The 21,961-nt window shown below is 42.6% G+C and overlaps 2 protein-coding genes across 2 annotated transcripts; one reads left to right on the top strand and one right to left on the bottom strand.

Annotated features, from left to right (window-relative positions):
- Positions 1–670: 670 nt before the first annotated feature.
- Positions 671–13,685, top strand: bbof1a (basal body orientation factor 1a; the record flags this gene model as incomplete). The annotated part of the gene is made up of 12 exons (XM_083791593.1): positions 671–714; positions 1,191–1,443; positions 1,632–1,697; positions 4,990–5,133; positions 5,520–5,600; positions 6,022–6,092; positions 8,547–8,691; positions 11,503–11,996; positions 12,222–12,331; positions 12,944–13,001; positions 13,140–13,208; positions 13,404–13,685. 12 exons carry the CDS (start codon positions 671–673, stop codon positions 13,501–13,503), a joined length of 1,635 nt encoding a protein of 544 aa, XP_083647719.1. The 3' UTR covers positions 13,504–13,685.
- A 533-nt stretch (positions 13,686–14,218) lies between these two features.
- aldh6a1 (aldehyde dehydrogenase 6 family, member A1) lies at positions 14,219–21,658 on the bottom strand (the record flags this gene model as incomplete). Its single annotated transcript, XM_083791558.1, has 12 exons — positions 14,219–14,591; positions 14,968–15,066; positions 15,959–16,138; positions 16,339–16,520; positions 17,003–17,192; positions 17,564–17,685; positions 17,891–18,193; positions 18,561–18,639; positions 19,834–19,995; positions 20,724–20,798; positions 20,986–21,024; positions 21,620–21,658. The coding sequence occupies 12 exons, from the start codon at positions 21,656–21,658 to the stop codon at positions 14,487–14,489; spliced, it is 1,575 nt and encodes a 524-aa protein (XP_083647684.1). The 3' UTR covers positions 14,219–14,486.
- Positions 21,659–21,961: the final 303 nt, after the last annotated feature.

The raw sequence follows: 21,961 nt of genomic DNA, 5'->3' as shown, positions 1-21,961 counted from the left end.
CTGCCAAATGACCAGCTCACTGTTCTTTTCAGGACAATATGCAAACATTTCTGCAGAGGCAAAGTGTATGTCATGTCATCATGTGGGAAGACGTTGTGTGCAAACAGATCCTGTTTGATAAAAAACAGATCATGCAAACAAATCATAATTACAAGCCAAGTGACATATGCAGCCCATACCGTGTCATCACAGACTCCAAACATGTAGTGGCAGGCATTCAAATGTAGTAATGATCTCCACCACTATCCAACATTCATGAGCTTATTTTGAGCTGGGACATAATAATGCACGCCTATCTCATCCAGTAATTCAAATACATGCCTGCTAGGCTGCTATCCCTGAGGATTTACATTTGCACAGTGGGATAAATTATAGGCCTATGCAGAAATGTCTATGTGCAAAACATTTGCATTTGTACAAAGTTAAAGAAATTTGCTAAATGAATGCGTTGCTACCCTGCAGGCTGCAGGTACCAAAGGCAGATACATTTCGGAGTCTCCACACGTGACTGACTGACCACATCTCCATGGCAACACTAATTGCAAACAATGTCCCTGCTGGTGTCAGAGGCAATCCTGATCAGTGAAGCAATGCTATAGCAGCTGAGAAGTTTCTCATCTTCTCCTTGCAACACTCAACTCCAGCTAATTTTCTGCCTGTCAGCCACAATATGCCGAAGAAGAAAAGTACAAAGGGAAAGAAGGCGAAAGGCGGGTAAGTTAGCAAGCAATGAATGGGCCGACTAACAGATGTGTCATAATAACAGGATAAACCGTACTCAGCAACACAAACACAATAGTGATATGGCATCATGTTTGATTTAGGCTACAGTTAGCAAGCATTCAACTGTGATACTGTATGTCAGTATAGCCTACTTATTAGGCTGCGCCGCGGCATTCCTATAATTGTATATTGTGTAGTTAAGTAGATATTTTGGGTTTAATACAACATAATTGGGTGTATGCATGTCTATTTGGTTACTGTGTTTGTTTATTGACACATAAAGAACATTATTTGTAGGTTTTGGCTAATTTGACACAAATTAGGCTATGGGGTTTACACCTTACCATAAAATAAACATCTAGCAGACTAATCATTAATTTAATTGGCGGCAGCTGTCTTTACCCTGGGCCCCTGGCCTGCTGTGACTTATCTGAACACTGTACAAATACAATTTTATTGCTATACAGAAAAGGAAAGAAAGACAGCAAGCAAGACTCGAAAGCAGACAAAGAGTCTGACATTGAGAAGGCAAAGGCCAATGCTGCTCTATGGGAGGCCAAGTTAGAGCTCACCGAACAGTCACGTGGGCAGTACCGTGAGGCTGCTCGCCGGTTGGCACGAGCCAACGATGACCTGACAAACCATCAATATCGAACAGAAAAGGACACCATTGACATCATCAGACTGTTAAACAAAAAGGATGTTGAGAAGGAAGAGAAGGTTGTTGTTATTATTATTATTATTATTATTATTATTATTTTATTATTATTATGTATGTATGTACTGTATGTAGAAATCCTTTAATAAGTTATATTGGGAACATATTCCTGTACTCTTTTTGGCAACACCTCCACCAATAGTGTAAGTGTGTGGCATTTGGGATACGTTTTGTTTGTGTCATTTTATAGATAACAATGTTGGAGGATGAACTCAGAAGACAAAAGGAACTTGCGCAGGAGGAGAAACAGAAACTGGTAGGGTGCATCATTACACAAACACAACAGTCATCATGTGACTAGAAAGTTGGTAGAAAGAAATTGCAAAAAACCCTTTGCATACAAAACAAAATCCCAGTGTTAATTTAACAGTGTAAAAATATTGTTTTGAGTGGTGCTAGGCTAGCCACTCCTATAGACGGCAATGTGTGTCCGTGGTCAACACGCAGAATGTTTTTATATCTTTAGTGTCAAATGTAGTCATGTGTCAAGTACAGTATCGAATGAGACAACAGTTTAAACCCATCTAAAGAATCAAAGGAATGTGCTGGATCTGAACAGCTGTGTTGTATGTAATTATACACTAACGTTTATGTAAGACAAAGAAAGCTGCAGCATAACAACAAAACCAAACAGTACTTTATCAGTTACACAATCTAAAAAACACACACACAAAAAAGAAAACTGCATTGACACATGCTAGTAGTCAATCTTGACGTGTTATACATTCCCTCACGTCTTTGTAAATTGCCAAGAATAGCACACAGTCTATTTTTTGACACTATTTATTAGCCTCTGTTAATTGTAATTAAAATCACACGATCAAATGCTATTATCATCAAGCGTCCAAACAAGGTGGAATATTTCCAGCTTTTGCTAAACAGCTGTTTTCCATCTCCTTAAGAGCTTACTTCATACTAAAATGTGATCCAAAAAGCAGCAGAGGCACAAAAAAGAGGCTTGGTCTGGATCAACTTGAATCATCCCCATTTTAGACATGCATGGTGGAACTGTCACATATGCGGTATGCCCATGTTGAAAGAATATATATTGTTGTGGTTGACTCCAAAGATGTGACCCCGAGACGCTCTCCTCCAACTCTTTTTCTCATTGCGAGGTGATAAAATAGTTCGTCTTGAAAAGTGACTTAGTGGAAACTACCTCATCAAAAGCAGTCCGAGAACGTGAGTGCCCTGGCTTTAGTCTTGATGATGAGACTCTGGGTGCTGAGAAAACCACTCAGCCAAACAATTATATCATAAAGAGTTTTCCAAAGCCATTTACCACACTACATTAAGAAATGCACAGTAGGCGCATTTATTGTGTGGAAAGATGACCTTTTTAAATAATTTAGAGACCCCCCCCCCTCCCCTCCCAATTTAGTCAGTTCCCCACACATTTCTGTGTAGTCTTGTCACCTGCCAGTGAGGAGCCCCCACCGGTGAGAGGATATACAGTAGGACCTCCACTTTACTCCGAGTCCTCACCTTTCAACACTTTCCCTGCCAGACTTCCCTCCCCCAGTTGTGCTCGGCTAAGCCGGAGGCAATGTGGAGGATTCAAAGTCTTAGTCACAGCCAATCCTGAAAACTGTTCAAACTAGAAACCATTAAGGTATGCATTCAGTCTACACTACAGTATGTACAATATACTGCAAGTTTGTACATGTATAGTTTGTAGTATGTATAGTTCTGGAACAAATGCAAACTTGAGTGAAGACGTGTGTGTGTGTGTGTGTGTGTGTGTGTGTGTGTGTGTGTGTGTGTGTGTGTGTGTGTGTGTGTGTGTGTGTGTGTGTGTGTGTGTGTGTGTGTGTGTGTGTGTGTGTGTGTGTGTGTGTGTGTGTGTGTGTGTGTGTGTGTGTGTGTGTGTGTCAGTGAAATACATTTGAACAGTTTCAATGTTTTATTTAGCACATAAAGAAAATAGAAATAGAAAAAGAGAAAAGAAACTTAAGTTGGATTCATTATCTAATAAAGCTAAACCATTAAATATATTCACAAGTTTCTTTGCTGTTTTCTATTTTTATTCATTTCAATGAATTAAACTAAAACAGCAGTTCTTCTTTAAAGACTACCAATAAAGTTTGTGTTTTCATAAACAAATTAATTGGGTGATCCTCCATTCTTCTAAATGTAATATATTTTCTGGGGCAACTATGCTAAAATAAATATTTGGGACCGGTTTCATACCATCCAGACATGGTTATGTTAAAAAACATAAACAGATGGTCTGTCGTCTCATCGTAGGTAAAAGTTACAAAAACAAGGTACAGGGTCAACTGCAAACATGCAAAAGGACCCAGTGTTGTTGTTGGGCTCAGTATGTTCAGCATTTGGCTGAAGGTGCTGACTTTGCAAGTTCAAGACCTGCAACTTAAATGTGAGTTTTGAGAGCCAATTTAAGTAGAGGTCACATAGGTGTCAATGAGTGTTGCTGAGTGAGATTTGGTGTTTAAGTTCTCTGTTTAAGGAGGAAAGCTTGAAAAGCTCTGGGAAAACAAGTAGAGTTCTCAGTGACTCACTGTTGCACAGGTTGTGTGTTCAAGTACTGTTTCTGTTTCTCTAAACACTTAAGTTAACTTAGGTATAATGACCATGGGGAATGCTTGAAAATCTCTTGGAGAACAACTAAATATTACTCAGTCACAAGTGTGTTCAGGTTCAAGCCCTCCGACCTAAAGGCTTAGAGCCAATTTACAGAGGAATGCTTGAAAAGCATTTTGGAGAATATCTGTCTCAGTGTCTCACTGGAGAGCTAAGTGCCACATTTCTTGTGCACGCTGCCAGTAGGACAAGGATGTAAATCCCTTGTTGTGAGGCAACAGTGCAATCCACTGAGTCTTCTCAATGTCACCATGTTGAACATTTTGAATTTATTTTTAAAATCAATAAATAAAGAATAATGTTATTGCCATATTGGCTTGATACCACGATAACACTTGGTACCACAATTCCACTTTGGGTAACTGTCATTTGAGTGTTGCTGTAGCTGCCAGAAACGTCAGTTTAGGGGCAACAACAGCACAAGCGCACGTTGGCGGCACAGCATACAGTAGCAGCGCAAACAGATCTCTGCTTTCCTCCTTATCTGAAGAATAACAATTAAGCCAAAAAGATGTAGTCAGATGGTTGGAAACCATTCATTTACTCATCATGTACATCATTGTGGGCGCATGTTTCGCTGGTGTCTCATGACTTTGGTCACGTTGTTGCATTTTTTCTCTGACTGGTGTGTCCACAGTAGCAATTGACTCTGACTTGAGGTATTGAGCCTGACAAACCCAGCCTGATGTGTGCTTAAGTTGGGCTGGGTTGCAAAGGGCATGGTCATTGTGAACTTTTAGAACGTTTACTTCTCAGCTGGTATAAGCAGTTGTTCTGTGTCCCTGGAATCTCTGGACAGTTCTCTGAAAAAAGAGCATAATATGTACTCTTCCTGAATCTATACAAATGGCCTTTCACAGAGACACATTTTTGTATTTCAACTTTTATGTGCGTAAACGCACTATATTATCTTCTGTACATAATGTTGTTTTTGAACGTTGCAGGTTGATGAATACACACTTCAAATAATCGAGTTGGAAGACAGGTTCAGAGAGAGGTCAGATGATTTTAAGATGATTCAGGGGGAGTGGAAGACGATTAAGGAGTTTCATAAGAAGAAAGCCCAGATGGAGCAGGAGCTCAGCGATGTGAGGATAAATACACAGATGATTACTGTACTTCATCCATTAAGACCTGAGGCCGATTCTAAAAATGTCTTCTAAAACTGTTTTCTGAAAAGCTTATGTTGCTATATCAGTGGTGCTCAAACCTAATTCATGTCAAGGACCACAAAAATCATGGCTGTGGTCCCCCCAGCGCAAAAGATTTTGTTCCAATCCAGGGGCTCTCAGTCCCAGGAGCAAAGATTTGAGTTAAAAAGGTTCTCTTAAAAAGTATATATATTCAAAGATCTATCTACTATTTTTGAATAGCCATAAAATAATGTCTTTTTAGTGTCTTAATCGGTTAACAGTTGTGTGTTTGACCTTCATTACAGAATTTTAGCAGTAAACATTAACCCTGTGGTTTCCAGATTAAGGAAAGCATGCATGTTGCTGACAAACAACACCAGGACAACCTGGCCAGAATGGAGCACAGATTTTTCATTGAAAAGGTATGAAAGATTTGACAGACATTTTCACTGTACTGCAGGCATAAGTTAAAGACAAAGTGGACATGGAAGTGGTTGTGGAATATTAGGAATAATGCGATCCAACTAAGGTAGTTGTATGACGGTGTTGGGTGTCTCAACGTGTCACATCTTGACATACAGTAGTGAGCTTATTGGCTATTTTTGCTATTATATAACAACCCAAAAAATTATGTTTGGAAATTGTTGAACGTTTTTTAATGATTTAGATATTTCTTTACAATGTTAAAAAAGTTATAACGCCCATATGACATTCCCGAAATAGAGACGCCACGTTGAAAGTACTTATTGACATTAAATTGAACAATTATCTAGTCAGGTATGAAGCCAAAAGAAGCAAAGAGACACAGGAGGAACAGTGAGTTGTGTCTATTCCTTTGCACAGGCTCGCCTGGAGAGAGAGGCTGAGCAGAGGATCGCCCTGCTAGCTGAGAGAGCCCACAACGAAGCCATTGTGTAAGTGTCTCTCTGCTGTGTCATTACAGGCTAATTTTATTCTTCAAACTGAACATTCAGGGCAGGGTAGAGCAGAAGAAGTAAATAAATCATAAGTACAGAAAACAAGGTTATTGTTTCCACTGCACCATCTTGTCAGATTCACGAATCTGTACATCACTTACAGACAACGATTACATTCCTCGCAGTCTCACTCTCAACGGGCCTTGCCTTAAACAAACATAAACATCTATGTTAGTTTTGAATCCATAAGGGGGTAAAGGCTACTTTGCTTCTGTGGTGTTACATTTTACCATGCATAACACATTGACATTGGTGTTGGTGAGGCTTTGATGTTGATTTGAGTTGAGTACCACTAATTAAGTTTAAGTGTGAACACGCTCCAGTTTAATTACATTTGCTGACTAGGAGCACAGAATTTTACTGGGATATATTAGTCACGATTTACTCTACATGGACACACCTCATTTATTCAGCTTCGAAGCTGAACCAGCTATGAGTGAGTCACAGTAAATTAACAGGCCACATATAGTATTTTAAAATAACATTTGTGGGGCGTCCGGGTGGCGCAGGGGCAAAATACCTGCCCACCACCGTGGAGGCTGTGGTTTGATTCCTCCGCAGTGCTTTCGGCTTGGCTGGGCGCTCAACATGAACAGCAGGTTGACCAGGGCACCTGTCTGCAGAGAGGGAGGGAGGGAGGGAGGGATAGATCTTCACTGTCAGGTGAAAGGAAGCAGCAGGTGACTCCTTGGAGAAGAAACGTGATTGCAGGCCTGGCCACTTAACGTACCAGAGGGCTCTGAACGGTGAACCAATATTCTCCAGCGCTTGCTCCAAGCGCGACTGTCCCTAGTCTAGACCAGAAAGCGACTGTGGCTCAAGAGGTAGAGCAGGTCGTCCAATGATCCATGGGTCGGCGGTTCGAATCCCGGCTCCTCCTGTCTACATGTCGATGTGTCCTTGGGCAAGACACTGAACCCCAAATTGCTCCCGATGTGCTGGTTGGTACCTTGCATGGCTTCCGCCGCAATCGGTGTATGAATGTGTGTGTGAATGGGTGAATGAAATGCACAATCTATGTAAAGTGCCTTGGATAAAAGCGCTATATAAATGCTCCATTTACCATTTATTTACCACACTGGCTGGGCCAGGCTAGCCCCAGACTAGCCTGAGCTAACGTGTTAGGTTTCTGATCTAGAGGGGCGGGTCGCGGCTCAGATTTCCGCACGCCCTGATTGGATCTCATCGATCTGTCCGTCACCCCCGGCCCCTCCTCTCCCCCCTAGTGCAGCGCTACGTCACATCATTTGGAGCGACGCCCACCCGGAAGGGTTGACTCCCACTTTTAGACCAGAGCGGCCAATGCGTTCCTCCAGTCTTTCAATTTTTGCACCAACAAAAATGAAAGCCTGGTACCGAGGCTAGCCCCAGACAAACAAGTAGGGGTTGACAGTGGCAGGGACTGCTGTACATATGGGGAACACAGATTAAACTAGAAAAAGTGCCCTTCCGGGCACAGGTCTCCACCAGGTTATCCACAGATCCGTGCAGTTAGAGGTAAAAACACTTTTCGGCCAGTTATAGCGCCACCTTGAGGCTGAGTTGAAATTGTTCATGTGGCATTTCGTCCTCGGCCTAGTGGGAATGTGGGTGCACAATTTCACGGAAATCACGCAATGTGTTCATGATTTGCAGCATTTTGTTTGAAACTGAGCACTCCTGTGAACTTTGGAAGCCAATCTTAACCAATCAGGATGGAGTCTGATAAATCTGAAAGACCCGTTTCGTTGAATGGCTCTAGAGAGACTGTGTACCAATTTGCGTGATGTTTGGACAAAATCTGTAGGTGTACTGTGCAAAAACGTGTTTTGCACAAAGCGGCCTCCTGGTGGCGCTATAACAGGCCGTTCTGGAAAGTTTGGGGCAGAGGTTCATCGTTGGCATCCAGGGAGTGTATGTGCAAAATTTGGCATCGACCGGGTTGTTTTGCACAAAGCGGCCTCCTGGTGGCGCTATAACAGGCCGTTCTGGAAAGTTTGGGGCAGAGGTTCATCGTTGGCATCCAGGGAGTGTGTGTGCAAAATATGGCATCGACCGGGTTAACGGTGGCCGAGATTAGCTGTTCACGGACACACACACGGACGGACACACAAACGGACGGACGGAGTGCAAAACATACTCTCCCCACATGCCTTCGGCCTGGTGGAGACAATTAGGGAGAAAGTGAAATAAATAAATACATACATAGCATATACATACTAAACGTTTGTAGATCACTAATAATGCTACAGTAGGTCGTATTTGCTGCATATGACCAATTCTCAGATGTTCATGTTGCCTGGTAAACAGAATTTTCAATATTCATGCTTTAACTTCTCATTGTGTTGGCAATTTTAGAAAGTTTCAGACATGGCTTCTCTTTCTGATTTGCTTGTATCCCCAAATCAACAGCCAGCTGGATGACGCCTCACGCTCTGTATTCAAGGAGAACGTCCGACTGAATGAGGCACTTAACTATCACGTTAAGGAGGTGGAAGACCTGAGAAGATTGACAGCGTCAATGGTCGAGGAAAACGCCTCCCTTGCCCTGAACAAGGTATGCTTAAACCAGGGGACAGGGATTTTCTTTTATCTTTTTATCCCACGATTTTGTAACTCATTTTTGCAGGGCGCTAGCCGCCCTATACACAGCGCCCCTCACTTCACACAGGTGTGAGTTTTTCACCTAGTGTCAATTATCTAATGTAATATCCTGGGCTCTACACTCCCTCTGCCAACCTGGGGAGAGCAACGGACTGACCTCATGCTTCCTTCAATGCATGAGGAGTCCAAGCCACTTCTTTTCACCTGACAGGGGGGAGTTTCTCTGTTTGGACATAACGGGTAGAACGAACAAATTATTGTGTGGGTACCTACCCTAGGGGACACAGGGAGAACATACAAACTCTACACAGAAGGGCCCTTTCGCCAACCCCACCTCAGGTATGGGCACTGATGACGCATTGAGGGCAGAACACATACCCCCAGCGCCCACAGCGTCCCCAGCAGGAATTGAACCCAGGACCTTCTAACTGTGACTCTGTGAGGCGACATCCAAAAATAATCTTTTAATCCTTTTTAGTTAGAAATCACTTGTCAGATGATTTGCATGTGGTGGGCATATTTCAGGTAGTATTTCCCCTGTGTTGTTTACTTGCACTGACCCTGTGTATAGCTTGTGGTCCTACTTTCCCCTCACCTCCTAGTGCTTGCCAGCCTCTCTGTGGTTGGTGGTTGTGGTGAGAGTTTCCACTGGGAAATGGGCTCCATTTCAGTGGCTATACCCCCTCCCCCAACTCAATGTTTTCCGCTTATGCGTTACTAAAACAAACAAATACTTTATACATGAATCTTACCTTATAAGTACAAATTAGAGTAAATACTGCCACATTAGTTTGTTTTGTATATAGTCCTATCATGTGACAAAGTTCATGCGCTACATTACATGCATGACCTGATGAAACGGGAAACTCTCATTTTTCCAGACTATTGCCTCTCGTAATTTTCAGATGCATTCAGTCTCTAGCACGGAAGCTGCATGAGTAAAATAATGTAAAGCGAAAGTCATATGCCTATAGTCTGAGGATGTATTAGCAGCACAATTTATGGGTTTGGAAGTTTGACACACAGCGGTGGAGTCTGCACAGCTGGAGCTCTCTCACTCCCTTTCTCTCGCTAATCGAGCTCTGGTCTGATGTCAATATGTGAGTGAAAAAGCAACAGTGCCATCCAGCGGTATTGGCGAGGTGTTGCAGCTGTCCGTGCTCAGACATACTTTACAGACACAGAGACAGACATACATACACACATAGCTGCGTAATGGAGCGGAGGCACCGCTCAAAAAGGCTCTCTCTCCCCCTATATCTGGGTGCAGTGTCAACATTTCCCTACAGGGGGAGAGCTGTGATTATACAGCTCTCTGATATATCTTCTGTGCAGTGGTGGACTTGAACCAACAACCTTTATAGCGGACTGTTATTGATCAACGAACAGTGATAATTACAACTATATTTGTCTCCGCCTGGCCGGATGGCTGAAGGCCAGAGGCTGTTTTCGTCTGTCCGTCCGGCGTCTGTCCGTGTCCATGTGTTTGTCTGTGAACAGATAATCTCTGGCGCTGTTGGACCGATCGGTGTGAAACTTGAATACTTTATTGTTTCTGAGGATCTAGTCTAAATATTAGGTCTATTAGGTCTAGTTATTAGTATGGTCACATACATTTAATGTTTACTTGCCTACTACTTGAAGTCGGTGGGGCTAACGGTTCTCGAGTTACGTGGATTTCAGACATACGTACACATATTAAATAATTTAATATGAAGATGACGCTTATTTAATGATGTAAACAATATACTGTTGTAGCCATAAAACAACAATAATTTAGGGATAGTAAAAAAACGTTTTGTACTAATAAATAATGTTCGTGCCATTTCATATTTACATATCTATCTATTCCCCCAATAGATCAGCCACTTTCAAATAAGGAAAAAGTGTACAGAGAACGAACCAATTACTCCAAATCCACATTTCGGTTCAGACCTGTCCCTTGTCTTTGACTGACCAGTGTGCAGGATTTGTTCATGATTGCTTCAGTTGTCACTGTCCAACGCACCTGCATCTGAACAAAGTGGTTGTTCAAATATTTCCTTTGCATGGATTTACTTCACATAAATTATGTAAGATATTGGACATGTGTATTATTGGCAAATTGCTAGTTTGCTGTAAAAACCCCCCTATCTTGGGGGGAACATGGGCAGAAAATCGCAAATCTGCAATGCATTGTGAGTTGGTAGTCTGCTATTTTTCTAGATGTCCTAATTATGAGTTTACACTAGTAAGTATAGACGGTATAAGTGGTTAGTTAAACAGAATTAAGATAGAGAGGGGAAGACTCCAATGGTCGTGCAAAAAAAAGAGACATGCTGTTGCAGTTGAACAGTATATTGCCAAATTTATGTTTTGCCAAAGATTGTTGATCTATAGACAAATCCATGGAACACTGCCCTGTAGGCCAGGTGTAGCGATTACCTCAGCCAGGTGTACCTCAGCCATACTGAGGTACACCTCAGTAATGGCTGTGCCCAGGTCACCCCTCCGTGGATTTGTCGAGCTTGTACATCTGAGAATTATATTGTGAGACACCTTTGTAGTTTGTACAATGATTGTACTATGGTTTTTCTCAGTTTATATCGCTATGGGGTACACACAAATACACAAAGCTGGGCATAGGAGGGGCTAGCGCCCCTCAAACACTGGCCCCCTCTTGTTTTTCAATCAAAGTGATTTATATAATAATACTGATGAACAGAATCATCATCAGACCATTGGTTAGACTGAGCTTACCAACACTGCTATTGTTTTCACACAGGGTACCAGTGAGCTGATGATCCAGGACAACGCAGCTCACGTGAAGGCACAGAGGGAGGAGATATCTGAATTGAAGGCCAAAGTGGCTACCTTGGAGCGAGCCCTCGGGTCGATGGCTGAAGAGTTTGATTGGGAGAAGGAGACGACCCAGCAGCGAGACCGGGTCAGAACCCAAGCCGGCCAAGTAGAACTGGACAAGCTGCAGAAGGTGCTGGCCATGCGGGAGAAAGAGATATGCCGTGTCAAGCGGTTGGCGTGTGTCGTCGTAGAGCAGCGCACAGAGGTGGAGTGCTTCTTCCAGGAGGCTCTATTTCAGGTGAAGCAAGAGATTCAGGCCAGCAGAATGCAGTACAGAGAGGAGGCACTGCAGGCCTACCGCAGTAAGATGGCTGAGGCCAGGGCAGGCCAGCAGAAGTATCCCCTCATCCGCACCTTCCACAAGAACCCTCATAGCACCAACTGTGTCTATTCAGACATGGACGAGGCTGCAAAATGGTGAGATCCTATGCCAGAATCCTAGTGAAAATGTCTTGTTTTTCAATGCTAAAAGCACTGTATCAGCACCTTATACAGTAAGTCACCTGCAACTCATCCAGAGGTGGGCCAAACACCAATATTAAATGCAGTTCACATATAGATGCAGCTTATGACATGGAAATGTATTATAGTTGTGTTTTGCATTAATTGATTTCATGCACGGTTGCACCTCTTCTGATTCAGGACTCATGTGCAGAGCAACAAGGTTGACATCTCAGATCTCACTTGGGAGCAGAAGGAGAAAGTGCTAAGACTGCTCTTTGCAAAAATGAACGGACAGAGAGCAAGGTATAGTACGTATTACCCCCTTTAACAGATTGGATGTGGACGAGCAAGCAACAAGCATGTTGGTTAATTGTTAGTCATTTTCCCTTTCGTTTTCGTACCTAATGGCCCCACTTTGGACGAAGATGGTCCATTCGGAGTCGCCGAACATGAAAACGAAACTTCTGATGCAATTAATTTTGCAGAACAAAATGCAGTGACACCAAGCAATAGTTCAGCCTGAGCCACCATTTGTGACTCCTCCCTCTATTTAATGTCTTAAACAGCTCTGTTCTCAGCAGAAGAGGATACCATAAAACATCACTTAAGGCTTCAACCAATTTTATTTTCCGTCCAGCTGCTTAAAAAGAATGAAGAAAGAGTCTGGGCACAATAGTAAAAATAGGCTCAGCCACAGAGTCGTGTGCTTGGAAACAAACATCTGGTCACGTCGATTTGCCTTCAGCCTATTGGCTCCACTTCACGTGCACCAAAACGTTTATTTAGTTCTTTGAACACTTGTGGTCATGGAGCAGCTGGTAACATGATTTTCAGAAAGCAGTGTACAGGAGATCTGACTGCATAGGGGGTATATCAGGGCAGTCGATGTATATTCACATTAACCGTGGTCTGGCATGTAGTCCAACAGCACAACGTGCTGAATTTGGTGACCTTGGAAGGCCATTTTAGAGAACCTCGGTCAGTGTGCTTCACACTGACCCAAACTAACCCCTTTACGAGGCTAGTTGCAGGCCTGAGAGAATAAAAACACAGAGTGTTAAAACATGGCCTCTCAAAATGATGTACTTCATTGCAACTCTGCATTTTTCCTGACAGGAACCCCAGCCAACCTTTGGCTTTGCCTGTGTCCTCTAAGAAGAATCCAATTCACAGCGAGGCTGCTGGGTAAGGCAGCAGCGGAATGCATGAGAATACAACAGCTATATTTTCTTCTTTTAATTACAAAGCGTGTGCAGATTTATTGTTCCCACATTCCATGTTTAGCCGGCAAAGCATTGGACTTGTGACTGTGATTCCCAAGTGTGATTTATCAGATTTATTTTTTTGTGTGTGCGTGACATAATGACGCCCGTTTTGCAGAATTACAGAGCTGCCGTCCCCGATGACCTTCCTCACCCAGGCGCCTGTATCCAGCCTGCCCTCCAACCCCAACAGCCTTCCGGATATAAACACCACATGACTTGTTTCTGGCCCTGGACAGTTACATTGCACTTTCACTGGGACGTCTGCTGCTTTCCGCAAAATTGCAATTATGTGTATCTTTGTGCGCAAGATGTTCTTTATGTTCATGGGAAAGCTCGCCTTACCTTAACCAAGACTTAAATGCATCCTTTGCTTCTTTCTGTCTTATCTCTGCAGCACGCACAGCTCATATACTGTACATCCGATTTAACAAGTGGCCTTATATTCCATTTGCTACCTTTCCTAACGATGAAGTTCTGATATTGTACTGTAAAAAAAAATATATATATACATTTAAGATGCAATATCTGGAACTGAATGTGTGACTGATGGTTATTAATGGAAATACAATGTTAATTGCAAAATACCAGAGTGACAGTGGTTCAGCGGTAGAGTGGCCGGTAGAACAGCCGGATGCAGAACTGTGAGGTTCCCAATTCGATCCTGAGCTCCCCTGAGTGTCGAAGTGTTCTTAAACAAGACTCTGAACCCCTAATTGCTCCTGATGAGCAGGTTGGTGCCATCTATGTAAAACGCTTTGGATAAAAGCTCTATATCTAATGCAACATTTACCTTCACCAGATAATGCATAGTTAGTACTATAGTAAGTACATGGAGTTTCAATACTGGCATTGTGTTGGAAGGACAGAATTTTTTTTCTTTCTTAGCTTTATTATTATATTGCATTGTTTACAATTTACATTATACAGGTTGTATGCATCGACAAGATCTTGACACATGTCGAACATTCTGTACACATCATTAGTAGAAAATCGGCATAGGAGTCTAGGAGAGAAATTACATTTATCTATCTACAGCTTTATAATGGTTGAGTTTCAATGTACCATTAAAAAGTGTCAAGACAATCTCTAAACATTAAGGCTTGTCTCATTGAGAGGAGGGTTCACAACGTCTAGAGCTAGAGGGACTGCACAGTAGTTTAAAAAAAAAACAATTCTATTCACAACACACAGTTAGGGCTTAGCGTCCCATGGTGGGCATGGTAACGGCAGGAGTTTTCGACGTGGCATCTTCAGCTTTCCATTGTGACGTAACAGTTTTTATCTGTGTGTAAAACTGGATGCCCTGCAGAGCAAAAAAGCATTTACATCAACACTTGCTGAACATTTATCAATCACTTTTCCAACTATATCTCCATGTCTTATATATCAGACGGAGCAAGGATCAATACATGGCGAAAGTCTGTCAATGCTCTCTGTATGGCTGGAGCAACAAATCGAAACTACTGCAGATCACGAGGCCATAAAATACTACTTGTAGAATAAGATAGCAAATCGCCATGTTCAGAACAGGACCAAATATAAATGACCAAATATAAATGACCAAAATGTTTTAAACACAACACTGTACTTAATTAGCTATATAGACTATGTTCACACATTTGACAGTCAAGTAAACTTTGAATTCCAAGGCACACACAATTTGTTCATTTGTTACTTACTGCTTTTCCATAGAAGTTGGTGTCACCTCTGAAGGACCCTCTGGATCCAGTAAAGGAGAACATGGGCAGTGGAACAGGGATGGGAACATTTACTCCAACCTGCAAAATGCAACCAGTCATCATCTGCATGCGTGCAAGCTTTACACAATAGCAGCCTGGATCTAAGGGTTCGGATGAGTATGTAAATATGATAAGTGACAGAGCCTATACTTATCTTTAAAACTAACCTAGAAACTGATGTGTTCTCAACTTCTCCATTTTGACAGTGTTGTGTGCATTTTCTCATGAAAGGGAGAGGAATAACTAAACAATAACAAAACATGTTTCTTTTAAAGGCAGTGGAAAGCATGCGCTGGTTTACAATGTTTGAAACTGCGGGTGTAATTCTGGACACACTGGAGTCAGACCTTTTGGCCAAGGTATATGGGAGGGAGGGAGGGGGGGGGGGGGAATACAAGAGATGTTTGCTGCATGGAGGTTTGGAAAGGAGTCCAGCACATGTCCTGCAGCATTCCCCGACATGTGAACAGCAAACACAGGGCCATAACTGGGCCCCGCAAGCAAACAAACAGGCTGGTCATACAATATTTATGCGTAAACGTTTAACAGGTTCCAAGGAATCCCATTTCAGTTTAATTTAAGACCCCCCACCCCTCCTCTAATTCTACCAGGAAAAATCTTGTTCCCTGTGAGATCCCCCTGTTTTTATTGAACAGATGCATATTTACACAGAGGCTATTTGTAGACCCCATGGGATGGAAAGGGGGCACCAAAGTGTATATTTTAACTCAGGAGCAAACAAGGCTATACTCGCCATGGAAAATAATTGTTCCTGTGTGTGTGTGTGTGTGTGAGAGAGTGTGTGTGTACATTTTCAAACAGAAGTGTGACTCCTTGTTTAAAATGCTGTATAGACATTGACAGCAAGCTGTGAATGTAACCAATGTTCTCCTAAAACAAGAAAACACATTGGGAGATTCTAGTCAGTCACCTGGCCGACGTCCACCTCATGAGTGTATTTGCGTGCGGTGGCACCATTTGTGGTGAAGATAGCTGTTCCGTTGCCATAGGGGTTTTTGTTGACCATAGTGATGGCATCATCCAAGGTGTCTGCCTCTAGGACGACCAACACCGGCCCAAAGATCTCCTCAGTGTAGCACTTCATCTGGGTCTGGGGGGGAAAAAATGGGGAGACACCTGTGGTCAGACCTCATGACGTGATTCACCATTTGGGCATTTACTAAAAACGGGGAGACACCTGTAGTCAGACCTCATGACGTGATTCTCCATTTTATGTCATTGGGGTATATAGTAAATACATGGTGTGTGTTATTAAAAATGTAAACAACATAAAGACATTAATACACCTACTGTGACATTGGCGATGATGGTGGGTCCAACAAAGTTGCCGTTCTCGTAACCCTTGACATGTACATTCCTACCGTCAAGGAGTACCGCCGCTCCCTCGTCCAGGCCACTCTGGATCAGGCTGTTGACTCTCTCTTTAGCCTGGGGAGAGATCAGAGGCCCCACATCTGCGCCAGGCTGGTCCCCTGACAGGGTCCCCAAAAACAACCGGTTAGAGGTTTACATTATGCATGTACAGTACGGACACTACAAATACTCTTCCAGCCACAAACACACATAAGCCAGGGCGAGGGGCACTCCAAGACACTCCCTACAAAATGGCTGTTTAGAGGTTTCCTGTGCAGTCGCACAAATTAGAGTGCAGATCGCTGCAAACATGGGGGGGATTATTCATTCTTTTCTTCCACATCAACTTGCTTTCTCAAAAGATTTGACGCTCCGAGTCACTATTTAGCTCAGGGCTGCGGATTTGGCCACAAATTTGCAGCATGACTGACTGAACAAGCTCTCAGTCCCAGCTGACTCCAATGCAAAGTTATAGTAGGGCGCAAGGCGAGAGGTGTGGTTAGGGCGGCGTGGGTGGCCCTAAGAGGGCCAAACCGAAGGCCCCCGGGGATGAATGAGGGCCTGGGAGAGAACGAGAGGGCGGGGCGAGAGGGTGGGGTACCTGCATTCACGCGCAGAGCCTTGGCACGGTCCACCAGCTCCGGAAGCCAGCTGCGTGCCTCGCCCACCAAGATGGCTGTAGAAAGGGCCATACAGCGTTGCCCTGCCGCCCCGAATGCGGCACCTACAAGCTGATTAAGGGTATTCTCCTTGTTGGCATCAGGCATCACTACACCATGGTTCTTGGCTCCCTACAGCACATGACAAGCAGTTAGACTTAAATTATTACACAATGGAATGTGAATATATGTGGCATTTATTATGTTACATTATTATGTTATATGAATATATTATGGCATAAACGATAATGCATAGGAACAGGATATGTTTACAGATTAGATATTAAACTGCCTCCCCATAATTCAGCAGTGTTGCCCAATTCTAATCTCTGTCCTGCATCTCATTTTATGTACAGTAAATTGGAGTAAAAACTAAATCAGCAATAGTTAGTGGGTCAATGCTGCCCCCTTCTGGTCATTTTTTAAAACTAATAATCTGAAATGCTAATTTTATAGTAGGCTACATAACATGTACTATTCTGGCCTGGGTTTTCCATACTCACCATATTAGACTGTACCCTCTTTCCATTTTTGGATCCCCTCTCATAGATATACTCTCCAGCTTGGTTAGAGCCTACAAAGCTGATTGCTTTGATGGCTGGATGATCACAAATTAAATTTACAGCTGTGAGAGAAAGGGAGATACACAATATCTATTAGCATCACTACTTATTTTACTTATAATATTAATTTCATCATCTGTTCCAACTTGTGATATTACAGCTTAAGGGTAATTCATACTTTGCTAACATGGCCCTTTCACTCAACAGAAATACATCATTGTTGTTGAAGGGTTGCTGAAAGTGAAGAATAGACCATTCAATCCATACCATCATGCTGGCCATGGATGATATTAAGTGTTCCATCTGGCGCACCGGCATCCTGCAGCATCTTGGCCAACAGCATGGCACAGGTGGGCACGCGTTCCGATGGCTTTAGGAGGTAAGTATTACCACACACCAAGCCCATGGGGAACATCCAGAGCGGGATCATAGCGGGAAAGTTGAAGGGGGCGATGCCGGCGACCACCCCGAGGGGCAGGCGGTATGTGTAGGTGTCCATGTCTTTGGTGATGGATGGTAAGGTCTCTCCAAGCATCAGAGAGGTAATGCTGCAGGTGTGCTCCACCACCTCTGGAGGAAATAACCATACAACCATACAGTCCATAAAACTAAACAAACATGTGTATCTACCGAAAGGCAAAACACATGACAAGGTCTTCATTCAACGTATTGAAAGAGCACATAAATCAAGCTAAAATAAGATTGTGGATGCATTTTAATAATTCCACATAGTCTCAGTCTCTGGGAGTTGGAAACAAGCAGGTAAACTCATTCAAAGTGCTGGAATAAAGTTTTTTATCTACATGTGAGCATTGATTAACTGTTCACATTAACGCAGAGCACGTTTACAGTCAGTGAGCATAAGTTTATGAAGTGCATGTATAGAAAGGTAGGGGTCTGTGTGTGTGACGCGTAGTGTAGTAAGTAAGAAACTTACGCAATCCCCTGAACACATCCCCCTCTGCATCTGCAAGGGTCTTGCCCTGTTCTACAGTGATTGATTTGGCGAGTTCTTTCTGCACACACAAGGAAACATCAATGTAAAATGTAAACAACGGTGTATGCAGTAACACTCCAGTGTCATGATCAGCAAGGTAAAGATAGCTGAACTTGAAAGAAGTATTACATACACTAGACTACACCAGTAATTCCCAAAGTTGTAATTTCAAGGACCCCCACATTGACATACATTAGCAGCAAACCTTGTATTGAACTGTACTTTCCTGTGCTTTATTTCTGCAAAGTATTCAATCAATCAATCAATGGCTACAAATTCATTTTATACAATTATTTTTTATGTCTGAGTCAATCTATACTGTAAAATCCTCAGTGTTAATTTAACTCAAGAGTGTAGTGTATAAATGGAACCAAATGGCACACGTATGGGACAAGTCCATTTGTACATTAGTCCAGCAGCCAACAGGGGAAATTTGGTATATAGTTTTTTTTATTGGTCTAAATTATTGTCTATATACATACAGTCATGAATTCACTTGCTGACCGACTGTCAGTATAACCTTTGAGAAAAAAAATTCATAGGGGGATATATGTGACCATACCATTAGCATCCTATATAAAGGCTTAAGATTTTCAAAATGTAATTATGCTTTATGTAGCATGTGACATAAAAGCATGATTCTGAATCCATTCCAAGCATTAGTTTTGCACAAAAGAAAATCACACCCGTGTGAAGTGAGTCGTGCAACTCCCGTGTGGGGGTCCCCGGAAGTTCCAGACCCACAGGAACGCGGCTAGGGTGCCGCCCCGGTTCCGGCGAGCCACCCCGCGTCCGAAACAGTCGAGAAATTACAGAGTTACCGTGTGGAGGTCCCCGGGCGGTCCCCGGAACATCCAGACCCCCAGGAACGCGGTTACCGTGTGGGGTCCCCAGGGGGTCCCTCTACTGTACTGTCACTGTAACACCCCAAATCATTATCATGAATGTATGTATATAGACAATATTTTAGGCCAACCAAATAAAACTATATAGCAAATGTCCCATTCCACACCCCGGCTGCCGGACAATATGCTCTGAGTTACAGACCCGAAATGATTCACCAGCTGGGGGTCGCTGGACCGCTCCTTGAGATCCAGTGTAGTACACAATTGAAAAAAGGTATCTAGGGGATATGATATGCATCCCTGAAACAAGGTCTTAATTCAACTCTCTAACACTACACTATGAGCTGTTGAACATTTCACTGACTTACAATGTTGTCCTTGATAATCTGCTGATAGCGCAGAAAGATCTGCTGCCGAGCCAAGATGGAGGTCTCAGACCAAGACTTATAGGTCCTGGAGCAAGAGTCCACAGCCGCCAACATCTCCTCCTGGGTAGCCTTGGGTACGCGGGATATTACCTCATTGGTGGCCTGCATCCAAGAAGATAAAATAGAATGGCTCAATCAGCTTAATGGGATATTATGAAAAACATCAACAGGCTGAAGATTTCAAGAAGGGGGTTATAATCATATTACCTGAATAAATAATAATATTAGAGAACACCGATAGTGTTGTTTTTTTTTCGATGAACTGGAGATCATAGAGTGAATGAACTATAGAATGTGCTAAGAAAATATCCAACTTATGTTTCGACACATACTGTCTTCATCAAAGTCAAAGGGCCTGTTCTTCCAGTTGGTAACAATTTTGTAAATGGTTAACTCCTCAGGATGCTCATCTGAGATAACCCTCGGTTAGGGGGTCACAACCTTTAGTAAACTACTGTACATGGCAAAAGTTAAGTCCTAGTCAGGACTGGTCAGTGATCACTGTATGCGACGTGTGTCTTTTCACCAAAATGTACTGACCAAGAGGCTGCCTATGAAGGACATTTTATCCTGACACTGCGTAGACTGCATATACAGAAAAAGTTGAATGACTTAATAATTAAGCTTTAGTAGACACGTTACAGAAAACTGTTCGCATCAGAAAGTGCATAAAAGACATGCAAAAAAGAAGGAACTCAGTAGAGTTAGGTGATTATAGAGTAATTTCAATACCTGCCCATTGTGAAACATTTCACCCATATCCAGGAAACCCTACTCAACCCTACAGGACCTGTAGGTCAGTGATGTTAGTGTGCTGTTATGTTACTTACAGGATTGTGAATATCGAGCCACTCTGAAGTCTTGGATTCAACAAACTTGCCATCTATGAACAGCTTAGTGGTGGGCTGGAAGGAGAGATGATACATTATGTCTGCATCTTTTCACCACATCATTATGTGAATTATAATAACCAGTTGCATATCGATAAGTTATAACTTATCTATATGCAACTGGTTATTATAATTCAGGTTCATTGTGTCATGTAACAACAGATGGATGAGAGTGATAGTAATAATATTTTCATCCACTCACCACAGAGGAAGAGTAACACATGCGGCCCACATGTGGGACCTATACAAAAGACAGAGCAGGTGCTTAGTGCAGGTTGTGTTGCTAAACAGTGCAATACAGACGATCAGAATTGTATAGCTTATGGTAATGAAAAACAAAGATTAATGCAAATTGCAAAAGAGACCATTGTCCAGTTTCAACAAGCTTTGGCCTGATTAATGTGCAACTATGAAGCAGTCATGACTGCATGTGTGGGGGTCAAAGTCAAACCATGCAGAATGAACATGGACTCTGGAGCTGAGGTTCTGCTCATAGATATATGGTTCTGCTAACAGGTGGACTGATAAATACCCCCAAAAGTGATTACAAGTGATATGCTTGTCTGGTGGCAAATGCACTTTCTTTCACAGTGTTAAATAAATAATCATAGAGTTCCTCTTCCATAGACAGATGAAGCAATGTGAAATAATTCTCACTCAGTAAACTGAAACAAATCAACTCCATTTTGTAAACAACAAAGTTTTATAATTACATCAGAACAATCTGGCACTCCATCCTGCAACCACATGACATCCATCAATTTGTAAACATTGATGTCAAAAGCACTTGCAGCTGAGGCAAATAGTTTGTTTTAGTTGTTATATATTTGTCTCACCTTTTTCTTCAACAGTGACCTCATTGCAGTCGATGCCATTGTGAAACTCTTGTGAATTGAATTACTATGAATTATTATTGTACAAAAAATTGACCCCAGGTAGGAGGACAGTGAAGTGGCAATTTTGACAGGGGACTCACACACAATCCTTCACTACTTGGGTCCAAAACGTAAAAGATTAACCATCTTGGCTTGGGTTCACTCAAATGGGCGGGCACGAAAGAAAAACATGACCTGCTATTGGCTCTTATAAAGTACGCCTATGAGCTGAGCCATTTTATTGGTTCAGCCTGCGTTGCCCACGATTTAACATAATTAGTTCGGAACAACACCATTTCTTAT

This window comes from Protomyctophum parallelum, assembly GCF_964188405.1.
Source record: "Protomyctophum parallelum genome assembly, chromosome: 20".
Taxonomy (NCBI): Eukaryota; Metazoa; Chordata; class Actinopteri; order Myctophiformes; family Myctophidae; genus Protomyctophum; species Protomyctophum parallelum.
The sequence above is the reverse complement of the archived record's forward strand: the minus strand, read 5'-3'. Positions and strand labels throughout refer to the sequence as shown.